At 61.7% G+C, this 17,228-nt stretch overlaps 1 protein-coding gene across 1 annotated transcript in view; it reads left to right on the forward strand.

The window, feature by feature from the left end:
- The window catches only part of LOC119092448 (1-phosphatidylinositol 4,5-bisphosphate phosphodiesterase classes I and II), a 75,287-nt gene that overhangs the window by 14,768 nt on the left and 43,291 nt on the right, over positions 1-17,228 (forward strand). Inside the window, exon 3 of the mRNA XM_037215410.1 lies at positions 14,314-14,391. Coding sequence (XP_037071305.1) covers positions 14,314-14,391 — 78 coding nt within the window. The remainder of the gene's footprint in view (positions 1-14,313; positions 14,392-17,228) is intronic.

The raw sequence follows: 17,228 nt of genomic DNA on the forward strand, positions 1-17,228 counted from the left end.
CCGGCGCTCGCCACCCGGCCCGCGCCGCGCCGAGCGATGGGCCCGGTGGGAGCGAGCGGCCACCGCTGTGTGCTGGTGGAGCCAGAGAAAATTGAATTGCCACTCTCAAGATTGAGCTGTGCTGTCGGGGAGCACGGCGTTTGCGTGGGGAACGAAGGTCGAGCGCAGAACTGTGTTTGCGTGCCAGTCGGTGTTTTTTTCTCTTCGCCCGAACTATTGACTTCCAATGACATTGGCCTCGGCGCTCGAGAGTCTGCAACAACGGCTCTGTGCTGGTGGCGATAAAGCCCGAGCCTCCATAACGGTCGATTTTTGCCGTCTGTTGGACATCGTGAGATCTGAGAGAAGATTCAGCAGACCACAGACGGATGGCCAGTCCAAATAGTGTCCTCTCAATGCCGCCGGAACGTAGGATTACTACCACAACGACAGACGTTTGACTTCTGGAAAAAGCCCTGTGATCAAACTCGCTTCAGCGCAATCGGTTTGTCCCTGCCGGACGTCGCAGTGAGCTCACGCCGGTCCGGACTCCGGACAGCGATGTCCAGTGTAGGGTCCACTCAACATCCGGCTCTGTCGGACGTCACAGTGAGCTCACGCCGGTCCGGACTCCCAACAGTGATGTACAGTGTAGGGTCTACTCAACATCCGGCCCTGTCGGACGTCGCAGTGAGCTCACGCCGGTCCGGACACCGAACAGTGATGTACATTGTAGGGTCTACTCAACATCCGGCCCTGTCGGACGTCACAGTGAGCTCACGCCGGTCCGGACTCCCAACAGTGATGTACAGTGTAGGGTCTACTCAACATCCGGCCCTGTCGGACGTCACAGTGAGCTCACGCCGGTCCGGACTCCGAACAGTGATGTACAGTGTAGGGTCCACCGAACATCCGGCCTGCCACGGATGGGCTGAAGGAACGTCCGAGGGAAACGGCGATGGAGCCGATTCGGGCAAAAACAATTTCGAATGTCACGTAGTCTTTGTAAGATGAACTGGTGCCGTAACGTAGTAAAAACTGCCTTAGAAAACTTAAAACCTGCCTACTGATGCACTTGTTACACCTATAGGACAGTGCGCCCAACGATCGCACTTGTTTGACTTTTCCTCGTGCCTTTTCTATCTTGTTTGCTCTTTTCAGTGGACCCGCATAAGTTTCCATCCATATGCACACACAAAGTGTGTGAATGTGAACTCTAACATGATAAGATTTTCATACGAAGCCATTCTCTTTGATCTTCTAAACTGTGGCCCATTCGGGGGTTTAACACCACTTAACGGGCCCTGTCTCGACCTAAGGTGCTCATTGCGAAGAGAGCCGACCGTCAGGAGTCCAGCACCTGACAGACAGCCGTCATGCGCAGGATCGCGACGAGTGCTCAGTATTCGTTGAGAAGGCTTGTCATGAATGTATGCCTTGAATTTGCCGGGCGACAAATGGCGTTACATAGCTTTTTGTTTACGTCCTCGTACACAAACTGCAGCCACCAGCCGGCCAGCCAGATAAATCAATGCGTGTGACGCGGGTGGCAGGCGTGCTCCGGATAACCATGCTATGGCAGCTTGGGAACGCCAGCGTCCTGTCCCACCCGTTCGCTTACGCACAACTCGGACGACAGACGTCAGGCTCCCTGCGGCTGCTTGGTCAGCCGAGGTGCGGGAAGGCCTGTTGTGGCTGTGCTCGCAAGGGCGGCCACTCCCGGTGTCTCCCTCCAGCTCGGCCTGCGGCGGAGCCGGCCCGGCTGAGCCGCGCCGGCGCCGTCCTGCGTGACTCTGGGGCCGTGACCCGGGTTCTGGCCGCGGCCCGCCAGCTCCCGTGAGACGGTGCGGCGCCGCTCCCCACCCGCCGTCGCATCCGTCCCGGGGGCCTGTTGCTTCTTCAGGCCGCGCCACGGACCGGCGGCCGCGCCGTCGCCGCCGCCGCTCGATCCCTGTGTGACTCGGCGCCGCCTGCCGCCGGGCATGGGCGCCGCCCACCGAGCCGCGGCCGCCCGGGCCGGCCGGCGAGCGGCCTGGTGCGGCGGCGGCCGCGCCTCTGTCCCCATCGGCCATCTGGGCCGCTGGTGGGCGGCCACTCGTGCTTATCGGCTCCCGGCCGGGAGATAGGGACCCACGGCGCCGCGCGCACGCCCATGGGGACGGCGTTTGGTCTGGACGGCGTTCCTGCCGCGCCGCCTGCCGCCTACCGACGCCGCGGCACGCAGCCGAGACAGAGGCATGGCAGCGGCGCCAAACGGGGCGCGCCACATCCGCTCTGCGGTCAGTAATGGGGTGGATTATTATACTTATAGTCGCAGCGCTTATGTTATAGTTTAGTGGGACATGAGTGGACTGTGCCCTTGCCCTCCGGCCGCCTTCTCCTGTGTTCTGAATTGTTCATTGAGTAACCGCCAGTTACGGTTAAAGCCCCCATTGTCTACAATGACATCAGCGTCGTAAAATAGCGCAACTGTTTTATCGCCACCCTCCATCGGTGGTGCGTGCTGTTCATGATTAAACGACGGGCAGCTTAAAAAAGATCAGCGCTGGAATGTGGCGTGTTTTTTATCCATTGGCTGGGCCCCGCGACGGTAAACGCCCGCCTGGGGCCAGTCTCACAAGGTGGATCTGCAGCTTCGTTCTCTTTCAGTTATGCGACATGGGCGCACAAACCCTCAATTAATTATTTCCTCTGACACGTCCCACGCATCATTTGTTATTTTGACCTTTGTTATTACCATTTCATTCTCCCTTTTTGTACTGACAATCTTCATTTGTCATTTGCATGGCACTTAATATGCTAGCCTTCTCGTTTTCGTAGCAGGGAGTGCTATGGAATATCTGTTTCGGCTTTTCATCATGCCGTTTTTCGATAAGGTACGGATATAAATGCCGCGTGGGCTTGTAAGTGGACGCCCGCACTGCTCGTTTATAGATGACGAGTGAGACGAAGCGAGGAAACAATAACCGCCAGCCAATTACGCATTGGACTCAACAGCTTTTAGTTCTTTTGCCTACATTCCGAAACCGGCGCATGTTATAGCTTCGCTTTACGGATCCCACGAAACTCTGTAGCGGCGATGCCTCGAGCCCTCGTGCTGGAGGCTGGCCGTATGACGCGCGCCTGTCGGTGGGACATGGTCATTCGACATCGGCGGTGGGAACGGGAGCACCTCCTGTGTGGAGCGTGCGACCGGCGCGCCGCCGGCCTCCCCGCTGCGGCGCCGGCGCTGTTGTGACACTCGGCCGGCCGCCGGCCGTGCCGCGGCGCCAGCCAGCCGCTCAGCTGTCAGCATCACTGTCCGATAATCATGGGAATCGCAGTGACAGATCGCGTGGCGACACAAGGCGTGCGTGCGAACGCTGTCGCCTCGCGACAGTTTGTGTCACTCGCGCAGCCTTGGCGATGCGTTCGGTCCGACTGTTGGCCGCGAGTGTAGAGCGCTCTGCAGCGATGTTTGAGCGGCGTCGCTCGGCGTCATCGCCTCCTCCCCGCCGACCGATCAGCTGACGCCGCAGAGCCGTCTCAATCGGCTGGTGCTGCGCCACCGGCTGTCGGGCGGCAGGCGCGATAAGCGGCACGTCTGGCGCGGCGACGGCGCGCCGGCCGCTGCCTCAGCCGGCCTCTCGTGTCGGCGCGCCGCCGCCGCCGCCGCCACACGGGATCGGCTGCGACGGGCTCCAGTCCGGCTGACGGCCGGGCTAGAGCGGCGTGGTCGCGACACGCACGCCGCCACCGCTCCGCCGAGGCAAGGCCGGGGAACCCCCTGCCGCCGCCGCGGGTTGGCCGGCCTCGCGGCGCGACCTTGTGCCGGCGCCTGAGCGAGGCGCGCGAGCGCGGGGCAACTGGCGCGGCGCGCGCCGGCGTGTTTGGAGGTTTCATGGCAGGTAGCATGTGTTAAACGTGCTAAACGAATCAGTGAAATTGGGGAGAAATAATATTGTCCTTTCGGTCTGTTTGTTTTACGTGTCAAGGCGGCTGGTTTCGCTCTCGTGCTGTATCTATCCTGCGGTCCCGAAAGTTTATAATAAATGAAATGTTTGGCCGTATACCTGCAATGCGTGGGACGAGGGTGATTGGGCCGGCTAAAGTTACCGTTGCTTCCGACGACGCAGTCGCTATGCGTTGGATCAACGCGTTACTCTGGTTATTTTCACCTGCAAATGACGCCGGCGCCGCCGAGCCCGCGCCTCGCAGCCGCGATGGGCTGATCCCGGCTGCCCGCGGGCCGATCCGGGCTGATGCCGGCGCCGCGGAGCCCGCGCCTCGCAGCCGTGATGGGCTGATCCCGGCTGCCCGCGGGCCGATCCGGACTGATGCCGCGCTGCCGCGTCCGCCGCTGATGACCCCAGGCCGGAAATGATGCCACCCGGTCGCCGGGCGGACCCCGCGCGGGGCGTGTCGCGGCCGGCCGTCGGACCACCCTGCCCTGCCCGGCGCGGTGGCGGGCCGCTATTGACGGCCGGCTGGGCGCGCTGGCGGACGGCAGTCTGGTAGTCGGCCTCTGGCTGGTTTCGCTCGGACTCACCTATTGTGTGGCAGACCTCAGGGCGATAGGACCTCGGCAGATGCACAATTTGTTTTCGGTCGGGGTAGGCCCGCGCGCGCCGCCAGCCGGAGATCATTTGCGGACGACAGGTTGATCCTAGCCAGTAATGAGACTCCTGGCCCTCGGTCAACACTGAGCTGTCAGCCGGGCCGCTGGTCTGCTGGTCTGGTCTGCCGACGCCGCCTAGCATCAACAGGCCTCTTGGACCCCAACCCTCTCCGTCTCTGGTCTGGTGTCGCCGTCTGGGTTCCGTCTCTCGAGCGTGCCTCCCGTGGAACCCAAGGTTCCCCCTATCAGGCTGTCACTTCCCCATCTCGCTTCCCGACAGCTCCAGAGCCTTCCCGTCGAACTGCTGCTTCCCCCGGACACCACCTTCAGCCGTCCGACCCCATCCACAAATCCGGCCCGTACCGGGCTCTGGATCCACGCGACCCGAGCCAACGCCCACCAGCCCGCATCCACCGGGTCGAGGCGACCTCAGTGGCCGAATCACCCATGCATTTGAATACTTCGGCCGTCGCTCACGGACGCGGGCGTTCAAGGATGCGTTTTCTCTCGCAATCCTTCATCCGCCGACGGCGACCTGTGATCTGTGACGGCGGCGCGGCGCGAGCTGGGGCGACGCCGAGCGGGCCGGCGGCCGCCGCGGCGCTGGCGCCACAGGTTCGCGCCACGCGGCGCCGGCCCGGGCTCAGTGCGGCCCTGACAGCGGCACGTCTGCCGGCCCGCGGCCAAAATAGACGGCGAATCGCCGGGCCGGTCGCGGGCACGGATTGATCCACGTCCGCCGGCGTGGGCGGCCAGCAGGCGGGTCGCGTGCGTCGCTCGAGAGGATGACGCCGGAGCGCGGACGGGCGCTGGCCGCAGGGTGGAAGGGTCGGCCGACGCGACGGCTTGCGGGACGCTTCCTGGCTCTCGCCGGGCTGTGTCGACTTTACTTACGGCGTTGCTGGTTACGATGTCGGCGAATTCAATGCCTCGCCCCGGGTTAAGAGTCACACAGCGTGGCCTTTTTGGGATTCATGGGGGTGACTGAGATTGCATTTCAGCAGAGCGCCTTTCAGGGAACATGATGCATGATACATTTTTGTTTGACTGTTCCAGGCGTGTGGGGAGCAGTCAAACAAACTGAGGCTTCCTTAAGTTTAGTCTGTAGCGTTGGTCGGAGCCTGCCGTGTTGCGCGGCCTTCCCCGTTTGGACCCTGCCGCGTGGGCTGTGGGGCCGCGTGGGCTATGGGACCGCGTGGGCTGTGGGGCCGCGTGGGCTGTGGGACCGCGTGGACTGTGGGGCCGCTTGGGCTGCGGGGCCGCGTGGGCTGCGGGGCCGGGTGGGCTGTGGGGCCGCGTGGGCTGTGGGGCCGCGTGGGCTGTGGGGCCGCGTGGGCTGCGGGACCGCGTGCACTGTGGGACCGCGTGCACTGTGGGGCCGCGTGGGCTGCGGGGCCGTGTGGGCTGCGGGGCCGCTTGGGCTGTGGGACCGCGTGGGCTGTGGGACCGCGTGCACTGTGGGACCGCGTGCACTGTGGGGCCGTGTGGGCTGTGGGGCCGCGTGGGCTGTGGGGCCGCGTGGGCTGTGGGACCGCGTGGGCTGTGGGACCGCGTGAACTGCGGGGCCGCGTGGCCTGCGGGGCCGTGTGGGCTGTGGGGCCGCGTGGGCTGTGGGGCCGCGTGGGCTGTGAGGCCGCGTGACACATTCTCCAAACTGACTGCTGGCCGCTGTCAGAAGCGGTGTTTTTGGCTGGAAGTGGCGGCATGTCGTGCAGACTGGTGGTTTGACGTGACCTGACGGGCCGCTGTGAGTGGTGATGTCCGAGTCGCGGGTCCCGCCCCACGCATGGCCAAACCGCCAGCCATTGGACATACGCTCACGTCGAACATTACGTGAAACATTACATCAAACACGCCTGTTGACGAACAACGACCAGACAAAGCATAAAACAGCGGCCAGACCCGTAACAGGAACATCACTCAGGGCGTTGGCTGATGAATAGAGACAAAGCTTTAGGCAGACCACACTTAGGACACGATTAAGGTCGCACACACTTTGCACAAGCTGATGAACACAAAACACCTACAACCTCACTATATTAGGCAGATACTCCCCACACATGCTTCACAAACACTGGCAAAACACTCAGAAACTCCAGGTCTTCCTCAGCGAGTATTCATACCAAACACCACTCGCATGTGGATCAAGCTACCCGAGGCACTTCGCACACAGATATCACGCCAAGGAAATCAACGAAACTTAAGCAGATATGACCAGCACTGATGAAACTCCTCCGAAGCTCCCGCACGCGTCAACATTCGGAGATATCTGTAATACCCGAAGAGGGTCCGGCATCTTCCCACTTAATGAATATCTCGCTCAGATACAAAAGTATCCCGTTCCTCGCAGTAGCTACGGTCACAGGTCTGATACGCCATCATTTTATTCGTGCACAGACACTATACACGCACTAGACACGCCTAACCGTTTGTAACAAACATGAACGAGAGCGGTCGGGTGCTCGTCGAGTGTTTCTAGGACTGCACCATTTAAGTGTTAAAACTGGGGTGTGAAGCGTCCGCGAGCTTTATGGGGGAAGCGTCTTGGTAGAGCTCTTTTTTCGACGGTTGTCTTTTATCTTGTGTTTTCTTTTGGGAGAAATGTCCAGATTTAAGTCACATGGCTTATGCACCTATTGCTTTTGTTTATATTATATATATATATATATATATATATATATATATATATAATATTAGATGGTTTCTCTTTATGCTATCGCGCTGCCTATCCCAGTTTGAAATAAAATAAAACAAAAACAAGCAAACGTTACCGTGAATGCTGCGACGACATCGGCTTGGTGTCCCATGAGCCATGCCCGATAGATACTGCGTACATTTGATGGACACGAACATACACACGTGTATCATATCTTCTCGACGCTCGCCGTCGATACCAGGACCGTGTATGACAAACAAACCGCACGTATGGATATCGAAACCATTTTTGCTTCCCAAGGGGAAGATTACCACATTTGGAGACGGATCACAATACAAACCGTGAGTTCCTGTTTTTGGCGTTATTAGCTTAGATATTTTTTGCTGACAGTTATCGACATTAAATATGCCAGGAGGTACCGGTCAAACGACGTTATCAGGCAAAACTGAACAAATTTCAGCATATAACACTATAATTGCACAGGGTCACCAAAGGCGCACAAAACATGGATCGTCTTTGTTAAATCTCCGTGCGAAAAGCCGTTCAAAGCTCTAGATTCCTGCGCCTGCTTTCACGTATGGTCGTCACCACTGGTAAGCCGGCCAGTAGCGAATCACACCGCACGTTCGAAAGCCCCTTCCCCCAGGCTGTGTTGCGCTGGCGGTACGGAGTTTATGTCGTGCCCCGAGGCCACGCTGTGTGGACATTCCGCTGCGTTGCAAGGAATGACTGCCGTATGTTTATCCAACAGGCTACGATTCCCTATATGATTCGTTCGTTTATGAATTCGTAAACATGTCACGCGACGTAGGCACTCCGGTGGCTATAAATACACTCCTTTTTATAAAAGAGCCTGCCAGCACACCGAGTTGGACAATAAAAACGCAGATATAAATAGTCGTCGACAAAAGTGAGCACGCCCTCGTTCTCTATTGTTCATGACCGGTGACGCGTCCCACATACGCGTCACGGCGTCACTGCGCCGCCCCGCTCGCCACGAGTTCACCCATCAGTCGCGCGTCCGGCTGCAAGCGCGGGCGCTGGATCAGTGCATGGCTGGCGGCGGACTATGAACCGCGAGAGCCTGCCGCAGGACCTCCACCCGCCTGGGTTTGGCGGAAGCGCACGGCAGCTGTCGCGCGAGCTCTGCGTACTTGACATCTCCCTCCCGTGGCGGACGCCAGCGAACGCCGGGAGCCGTCGTTGGAAGTCTCGGAGACGTGGGGGAAGCATCGCGTGGTCGGGAGGAGATCTGGGAGATCCGAAGATCCGAGATCCGAGACTGATGCGTAGATCGGAGATCCGTGAGGCCGGTGGCCGGCTTCGTCTGGAGGGGATCTGGGCCGAGCTGTCATCAGGCCGCCCGCCTGATGCGCCGGACCGCAGCGTTGTGCCGCCGCCGGCACGCGTCGGGGGCATGCGTCCGCTGACTCAGCACGTGAGACGGACTCTCCAGGTGCTTAGTCACAGCGGCGGCAAGGCATTAACAGCTGGGAGCAGATCACCGCGTTGACAGACGAGAGATTGAGCGGGGTACGCTGGACCGGCCTCCAGTCTTCGAAGCGTATCAACGCTCCGTTCCAGATGAGGCGGCTGCCGGTTCCGTGCGAAGCGATGCACTTCTTGGCTCTGTCCTGGCCAGGAGATCCTTGCTGAGGAGATCCTTGTCCCGCACCATCACCATCACCCCCGTCGATGGCCCCGCGCGGTTGACTGGTGTGCGGCGCTGGTCGAGCCCGGGACAGCGCCGGCCTTCCTTGACCCTGGTCGTCTCGGTGACGACGCACCAGGTGATGCCGAGTCGACCGGACGGCTGGCGAGACTGAGACCGGGGCTGGGCCCGTCGCCTTCGACATGCCGAACCTCGCCGCCAGCCCCTGGCTGCTGTGCACCGGTGACGCGACGGTCGATGCGCCGGCCCGGCGGCGGGCGGCCCAGCTCAGTTGTTTGGACACAGAGTCGACGGCAGAGACGTCCGTGTGTGCGGGACTGAGCGGCACTGCAGCAGTGACAGCTGAGGCCGAGCCGCACGGAAAATCGCTCAACGCCCTTTGTGGTCGATACAGACTCCTCTGAACAGGTGGCGTGGCTGAGCGAGTCGCCGGTCTCGGGCCAGTCGGTCTGTGCCGTGCTCATGCCAAACGCTACCGAGAAACGTGGGTTGACGTTCGTCTGGGACGCTGCCATGAAGCCGGGATGGACTCCACGGTTTTCCTCCCCCATCATTGTCATGTCCTTCAGCACCCACACGTCCGAGAGAGTTTAGGAGCCGAGGGGACGTGCGGGCTCCGCGTCCTCCGACCTCCAGCACACGCAGAGCCGTCTCGCTGATGCCAAGCCGAGAGTTGCGGGTCTCTCGCTGCACTGCCGGCAGCGCCGCGTGCCGACGCGTTCGCTGGTGCTGATTGCGAGTCCCAGCCACGCGCCGACACTTGCCATGACGTCAGACGACCTCCGCGGGTGTGCAGGCGTACTGGCAAGTGATGTGACGTCATCGTCGTGTGGCGGGGCTTTGATGGGGAGGTGAGGCCGCCAGGGTTCGTGGCAGGGACTCGGGGGCGACGTAGATTTACGATCCGCTGCCCGCGTGGTCTGCGACGCTGACCGGGGCATCCAGCCCAGCCGCCAGCTGGGTGGTGTTGGCGGTGGCATTGGGCCGGCAGGTCGCCGACCAAAACGGCGAAGTCGTCGGCAGTCCTTAGGAAGCAGCTCGTGATGAGGTCATAGGATGCGGTGCGAATGCGCTAAAGAAGTCCAGCGGCGCCGCAGCTGGCCGTCGCGTCTGTCGTCCAAGACCGGGTGCAGTGTGCGGCCGTAGTCGCACACCGCCGAAGGGCACAGAGTCGTGCCGCCGCCGGCGTCCTGTGAGCACGACTGCGGAGAGCGCGGCGCGACAGTCGGGTCGCCCAGCGCAGAGCCGGCGGAGGCGGCTGCAGACAGGAGCGGGACGGTGCCGCCGCCGGCGTCCTGTGAGCACGACTGAGGAGAGCGCGGCGCGGCAGTCTGGGCGCCCAGCGCAGAGCCGGCGGAGGCGGCCGCAGACAGGAGCGGGACGCCTGTCCCGAGTGTCCGTATTGGGTGTCGGACCGATGACAGCCCGCCTCCGCAGGTCACGGAGCGGGGGATGCCTGAGGTGCCTGATGTGGATGGCCAGGATTCCGGCGCAGGTCCGGCACTCAGGGACGTTGTCTCGCGACATGCTGTGGGTAATATTGTCGTTCCCAGTGCCGCGTTCCCAAACCAGCGCCGCATCTGCCGAGCCTCCTCCGGGCCGAAAGGTGCCTGTGGAACGCGCCAGGCCTGCTCTCACGGATGAGCTTCACCGCGCGTCGAAGTCCCGTGGCTACTAGGTTCAGCGAAATTTCTCCTCCACTGCCCGCCTGGCGAGCTCGCGGCTCCGCCTGGTGACTAACAGGACGGCGTGCGCTGCCTGGCGGCGGCTGCGGCGTTGCGCGCGCTGGCAACCCTTCGGGTTGTCCTGGTCCGGCAGGAGGTCCGCGCCGTTCCCGCCGTCTGCCACCGGAGGTTGTTGTGCTGGCGGACGACAGTCGTGATGTTGCCCTGCAAGCTCCGGACACTTGCCAATGCATCGCCGGCCAGGGTGGTTGCGACGGACCCGGACGTCGTGTTTCACTCATTACAAAGGCAGTTTGGTCACGAATTCAACGCTCAACAAAATGCTCTCGGCAGGGAAATAAAGCTGGTGTAAATCTTGTGGAACTAGGCATGTCTTTTGCCAGTGACGAGAAAAGGCTGCGACGGAGGAACTCCGCGGAAATCATCATTTGAAATGGAAAATCCGAGCCGGCCGTGACGAATTCCAGAAAACTGGCTTTGCGTCGCGATTTCAGCACGCCTAGCTCAGACACGATCGTATACAGTTGCATTTTGCACTAAATCATCCGATAGCCAATGCGAACGAGACCACAGCACGCGACATGTTTTGCTTGCCTCGTTAGGCAGATAAGGTCAAATGCCATATAAGGTAAGACCCCTGCCGTAACAGTAATCAGACGGCAACACCAAACCGGCTGGGTCTGGGGTTCAGTTGGAGAAAATACCGTTGTCCCGAAGGTTTTTGAATATGAAGCCGTTCAGCAGTTCTCGCCACTGCACGTGGCGAAGCGCCGGAAACCTCGCGATCTCTGTGGCGAGCGTCAAGCTGTGTCGATGGGAATCTACGAGCGACTCAGGATGCATTAGTTCCAGCTGGAGCCGCCTGCTCGCGTGGAAAGGCGGCTGCGGGCCCCTCGTGCGGCATTTTCGTTCCCGCCGGCCCCAGCTTGAAGCCCGTGTCGGATCCCGACCGGAATGGGCTCCGGTCGGGTTGCCCGGGTCCGTGCCGCATGATTCGGCCATTTCCGTCGGTGATCATCACGCATCGACCGCTCGTAAAGTGGGGCCGCCCGGCCGGCGGGGCGCAGGGCCGCGCTTTACGGCCGCCGGATGGTCGCTCGGCGCGCCGGTCACTCTCCGAGCGCGCGCCGTCGGCGGCCGGGACCGGGCGCCGTCCGCGCCTGGCCGGCTGGCCGCTGCTGCGCCGCGGCCGCAGGCAGCGACCGCCGCGGTCTTCACGAGGGGGCGGGCGCCCCGGGGCTCGCCGCCGCGTATTGGATGGATATGACCGGTGACGTGATGTCGATGAGGCGGCTCTCGGGGTGATGGTCGCGCTTTCCGCTCGTTCTGAGCGGGGTCGGGGCGTGGCGTGACGGCAACGACGGTCGTCTGCTGCGTTGTGTGGTGGCGCTCGGCGGCGTTGGGCCGTGCCGGGACGCTGCCTGAGGGACGTTCTGGCCGTGACGGCCAGGTAGTCACCGCACGGCTGGGACTGGGCCAGCCCGGTTCCGCCTATCCAAAGTCCGCGCGGCGGCGTCGGACTCGCCGCCGCCGCCGGACGCACCGCGCGGACCGCGTGATGCCAGCTGGAGTTCCCGTCAGGCCGCGCGTATTCGGTAGCCGACCCGTCCCCGGCAGAGCGGCACTCCGAGCTGTTCCCGCTGGGCGGGCTGGCGCCGGCAGCCGGACTGGCCCCAGAAATGGTGGTGGGCGCTGACGCGCGGGGCGAGACCACTGGAACGGAACGGTCGCCGGTCTCATCCAGCGGCCCGGTCGGCGGTCAGGTCAGGGCGGGATGGTTCGGACCGGGCGACAGGTCGTTCATTGTTGAACGGCGCAAGGTGCGCTTCGTCGCCATGAATATCGGTCGAGGATCGCAGCCGGCGCTCCGGCACTCCCGTGACGCCTCCGGAGCCGCCGTGCCGCCTGGGCGGCCCGCTGTGACGTCTGCTGTCAGCGGTTTCCTGCTGATGTCGCCGGCCGTCTGACGCCGCCCGGAGGCGGGATGCTGGTCACAGAAGGGCGTCATTGCAGTGGAGGATTAACGATACGCTCAGCTGCTGAGCCTGCACGGCGTCGTTTGTCCCTCACCCCGGCAGGCGGGAGTCGAACCCTGTGCCTCTGGTTTCCCAGATGCGCAGCGTGACTACTACGCTGCTAGTATTCCGGCTACAGGAGGGTTTTATCGGCCAGGAAACAATTGGTACGTCGGTATTCCCGAACCGGCGCCATGCTTTCGGATGACAGTCGGCGCCTGTCCGTCGCCACAGAGGCGAATGCGACGGGGGAGATGAGGGGACCGTGATCGGTGTTCACTTACACGGGCAGATGTGACGGGGGAGATGAGAGGACCGTGATAGGTGTTCACTTACACGGGCAGATGTGACGGGGGAGATGAGAGGACCGTGATCGGTGTTCACTTACACGGGCAGATGTGACGGGAGAGATGCGAGGACCGTGATCGGTGTTCACTTACACGGGGAGATGTGACGGGAGAGATGAGAGGACCGTGATCGGTGTTCACTTACACGGGGAGATGTGACGGTAGAGATGAGAGGACCGTGATCAGTGTTCATTTACGCTGCCTGGATGCCTGACGTGACGGCGCCGAGATCGCCCAGATTGTGGCGAGTGGAGAAGCAGCTGGTACTGTAATCGCGCCTCATCGCAAATAGCTCTGATCTTTGAATGGTAATGCTGTGCTAAGCGGTCGAAACCGATTTAGGTGCTACATGTGTCGGTAGTCGTGATAATTTTGCAAGGTAAGCATCTGCAGCGTCTAAGTTTGCAAGCCAAGCTGGCAGACTGCTCACCACGCTGCATAATTCACTTGCCACAGTGGCCTATTCTCGTCTGGTCCCGGCCGGAGTTCTGCCAGCCAGGAGGACATTGCGGCCATGAGATGGAATCGCGTTACCAATCCTGCACAGCTGGCTGGCTACACCTAAACTTGTATGGGCTGACGTACGTGCAGGAAATGGCGGGAATACTCCGGACTTCCAGCTCCGAAGTTTGCTCTTTGAAACACGTCAGCTGTGTCGTGTCCCTGAGTGGGCACCGCTTGTTTAGGCACACGTGAAGCGCTTGCTAAGGTGTTATCGCTCCGCGTGCTTGACGGAGCATTGCAACAACTTTCTTTGCCACCGGCAGTCTCCTCGGGAGTAGTGTTCCTCCGTGGCAACGATACGACCGCCCCGCCCCTCTCGGTACATCGCGCACCATCGTGCAGCTGGCCGACTGCGAGCGCCGAGACCGCCTTTCTCCGTGTGGCCTTTGCCCATTGGCATGCCGTCAGATTGTGCAGCTCGGCGCCCCAGGCCTCAGACCACGAGTCCTCGTTTGAAGGGCATGATGAAACGCCCGGCTACTGCCGCCGCTGAACAAACAGCGCCCGCTTGTTGCCGCCGTGTGTTTGTGTATCTGTGTGTGTATGTGTGTGTGTGTGTGTGTTTTGAGAGGACATGTTCTCTTTTTGCTCCTCGTTTTTCGTCTCCCGGCGGCCCGCGTCATATCATCATCTCCCCGTCTAATTATGGTGATCCTGTATGGCTGGTGTCTGCGGCGTGCGGCTACCGCTGCCGCTGCCGCTGCTGCTACCGGCCCCGAGCCGCCGGGCAGCGGCGCGCCGTCTGGCGTGCGGCTACCGCTGCCGCTGCCGCTGCCAGCCCCGAGCCGCCGGGTAACGGCGCGCTGTCTGGCGGGGTTGGCGTTCCACCATGTATAGCGGACGCTCTCGCTGTTGCAGGACTCGCCCACCGGCGTGCCGGTCACCCTGAAGGTGGACCCGAACGGCTTCTACCTGTACGTGATGGACCAGAACAAGGTGAGCGGGCGGGGCGGGCGTGAGGCGCCGTCGCAACCGCGGCACCTTGACACACCGGCGCAGAGACGGCGGGGACCGGATGGCGCCGGGTGTGGGTGACGCGACGGCCGGGGCGCTGGGTTTCTGGGCGGGAGTCCCCGGCGTAGGGCATACCACCGAGTGGGCGCCCAGCACCCAGCGTTCGTTCGACGGGAGCAGACTTTCGCCGAACTGAGGCAGCGCTGAGGGATTTTCCTGCAGCAAACGGTGACGTTTCTGATGGCGCTCGTGGCATCTGAACGGCTTAAACCGGCTAAGCCTACTCAAGGAGAGGGAACTACGTTTTTGTAATCGGTTGAGGATTTGGTAATGCTACAGAAAGGAGGTCTTGATGGACACTCTAAGAATAATTTGTTGTTTTCGCTGGAAAGTTTAAAAAGCGGTTCTTAGAGTTAAGCCGTCCCCCTCGGCTGCGCCTGTCTGTGGTACAGTAGCGAAGCGTTGAAAAGTTATTTTGATGCGACAGTATGCGACATATTAGCTAAGTCTTTGTCGCATGACGCACTGTTTTCGACGAAAAGCTCCGTTAAAAACTAATAAACGACGGAAGACGTTACGACTAATATATAGTATAATATATATGATATATAATATGCATATGTATTATATATATATATATATATATATATATATATATATATATATATATATATATATATATATATATATATATATATATATATATATTGATAATTAATAACGACGTTAAAAACTCAAACGCGTCAGAAGAGATAGCACCGAGGACTCGTGGTGGACGGCTTGTGCATTGCCACGTGTCAACAGGTGTTGGTGAGCCAGTTGAGCTCGCAGGTGCGGCAGATTCTCATAGCACAGCTGGCCAACGGCTGGCTGCCGTGTCGCTGTGTCCCCACCGCCGGCCATGTTTAGCGCAGGTCAGCAGGGCGACGTGGACCTGGCACCGCCGTCGCCGGCGCCGGTACGGAAAATAGGCCTCCTGACGGCGTAGAGCCATGCCGCGCCGGCTGCCGGCTCTGGGGAGGTCACGGGGAAGGGACAGGGGTCAGAGGCGGGTCATGGCTCATTGTCGGGTTGGATAGAGGGGTCATAGGCAGGCCAGTGGAGGACGGCCAGACCCTCGCGGGACCGAATGAATCCTGAGGCAGATAGACAGGTAAGCAGATAGGCTCGAAGACAGATATATGCAGATCACGGGAACAGCCCGCGCACAGGTTTTTGCCCGCAGCCTGCCAGACCAGGACCTGCACTCCGGTAACACGCCGTACGCTAATCGACGCAGCACCCGAGATCGTCTGCGGGGGGGGGGGGGGCGATGGTCGTGGCGCCGTTGGAGCCGGGCAACACGTGGTGAAATACTGCTGGTGAGGACACTGGACGTATGCGGGCTGACGGTCCAACCGTGCCCCCACAGCTGTCGGCCGATGAGGCACCGGATCAAAATCAGAGCAGCGGACTCGTATCAAAGCATAGTATGGGCACCATAACGGCATCTGCCGAGATGCACGAGGTCAAACTGAGAAGTGGTAAGGCTGGGCATGCACTGCCACCGATACATTCCACGTATTCATGGTACGCCCCAGACTCTCCGCGCTAGCCGAGTCTTGGTGTTGTCGGACTAGGCGCCCTGTCTGCCCCGCCCGGCCGCTGATTCAGCGCTGACCGAGTCCTGATGTTCTCGTCAGGCGTCCTGCTGGCCGCGGCCCGGCCGCTGATTCAGCGCTGGCCGAGTCCTGGTGTTCTCGGGCTGGGCGCCCCTCTGGCCACCGCCGCCCGGCCGGTGATTCAGCGCTGGCCGAGTCCTGGTGTTCTCGGGCTAGGCGCCTTGCTGGCCACCGCCCGGCCGCTGATTCAGCACTGGCCGAGTCCTGGTGTTCTCGCCAGGCGCGCTGCTGGCCGCGGCCCGGCCGCTGATTCAGCGCCGGCCGCCGACGCGCTGACGCCTCAGGGTGACGCGTTACTCAGTCGGAGTCGGCCGCGCTCCGTCGGCCAGCGCCCGACAGCCGGTCGGCAGCCGCGGCCGCCTTGGCATGGGCTGCGCAACCGGGCGCAGCTCCGACCCCGCAGGCCGTTCGGCCCGTTTCTCGGGGGCGGCGTCCGTGCCCAGCGCCCGAGTGCTCCAGCTGGGACCGCAGCCATACAGCCGCGCCTTGTGGCACGTGCGCGCCGCCCGCGTATAGAGGTTACGCTCAACACAGGCCGCTACCGCTGCGGCGGCGGTATTGAGCAGAAGACCTATTCAAGTGAGAGTACAAGTTTAGGCTCATTCTTAGACCCATCCAAGCAGGCAACACTGTCCCCTTGAACGGAGGGACGCCCAGGCTACGTGACGTCCACCTGTCTCCGGACTCAGTGACCGCCATTAATACCTTGTGCACTGAGCCCCATTAGCACGTGGACTCCGTGACCACCGGCGCTGCGGACCGCCGTGCTGCCGGCGCCGTGACCTCGGGAACCGCCGTCAGCACGCGGCCGCGCCGGCGATGCGAGCGTCAGCGTGCGGCACCGCCACGCCCGTCCCGCCGCGGCGTCCGATGTCACCCCCGGGTGTCCGCCTGTGGCAGGCGGCGGTCAGGGGCCGCCGGCCCCCGCCGCGCTCGACCGCCGAGCACTACTACGGCGCTCGCTGTAAGGCGGGCCGCGCGCGACCCAGCGACGCCGCCGCATCGGTATTGCCGCCGCGTCGGTGGCCCTGATTGGACGACAACAATGCCGGCGGCCGGCGCCCCCGGGGATTCCCCGAGGTGTCCCGCCGGCGGCGCCGCGGCGTCCCGCCGGGCCGCGCTGGGGCGAGCCAATCTGGAGCTGGCGTGCGGCCGATC

Source organism: Pollicipes pollicipes, unplaced genomic scaffold (assembly GCF_011947565.3).
Source record: "Pollicipes pollicipes isolate AB1234 unplaced genomic scaffold, Ppol_2.1 Scaffold_3447;HRSCAF=4054_pilon_pilon_pilon, whole genome shotgun sequence".
In the NCBI taxonomy this organism is placed as follows: domain Eukaryota; kingdom Metazoa; phylum Arthropoda; class Thecostraca; order Pollicipedomorpha; family Pollicipedidae; genus Pollicipes; species Pollicipes pollicipes.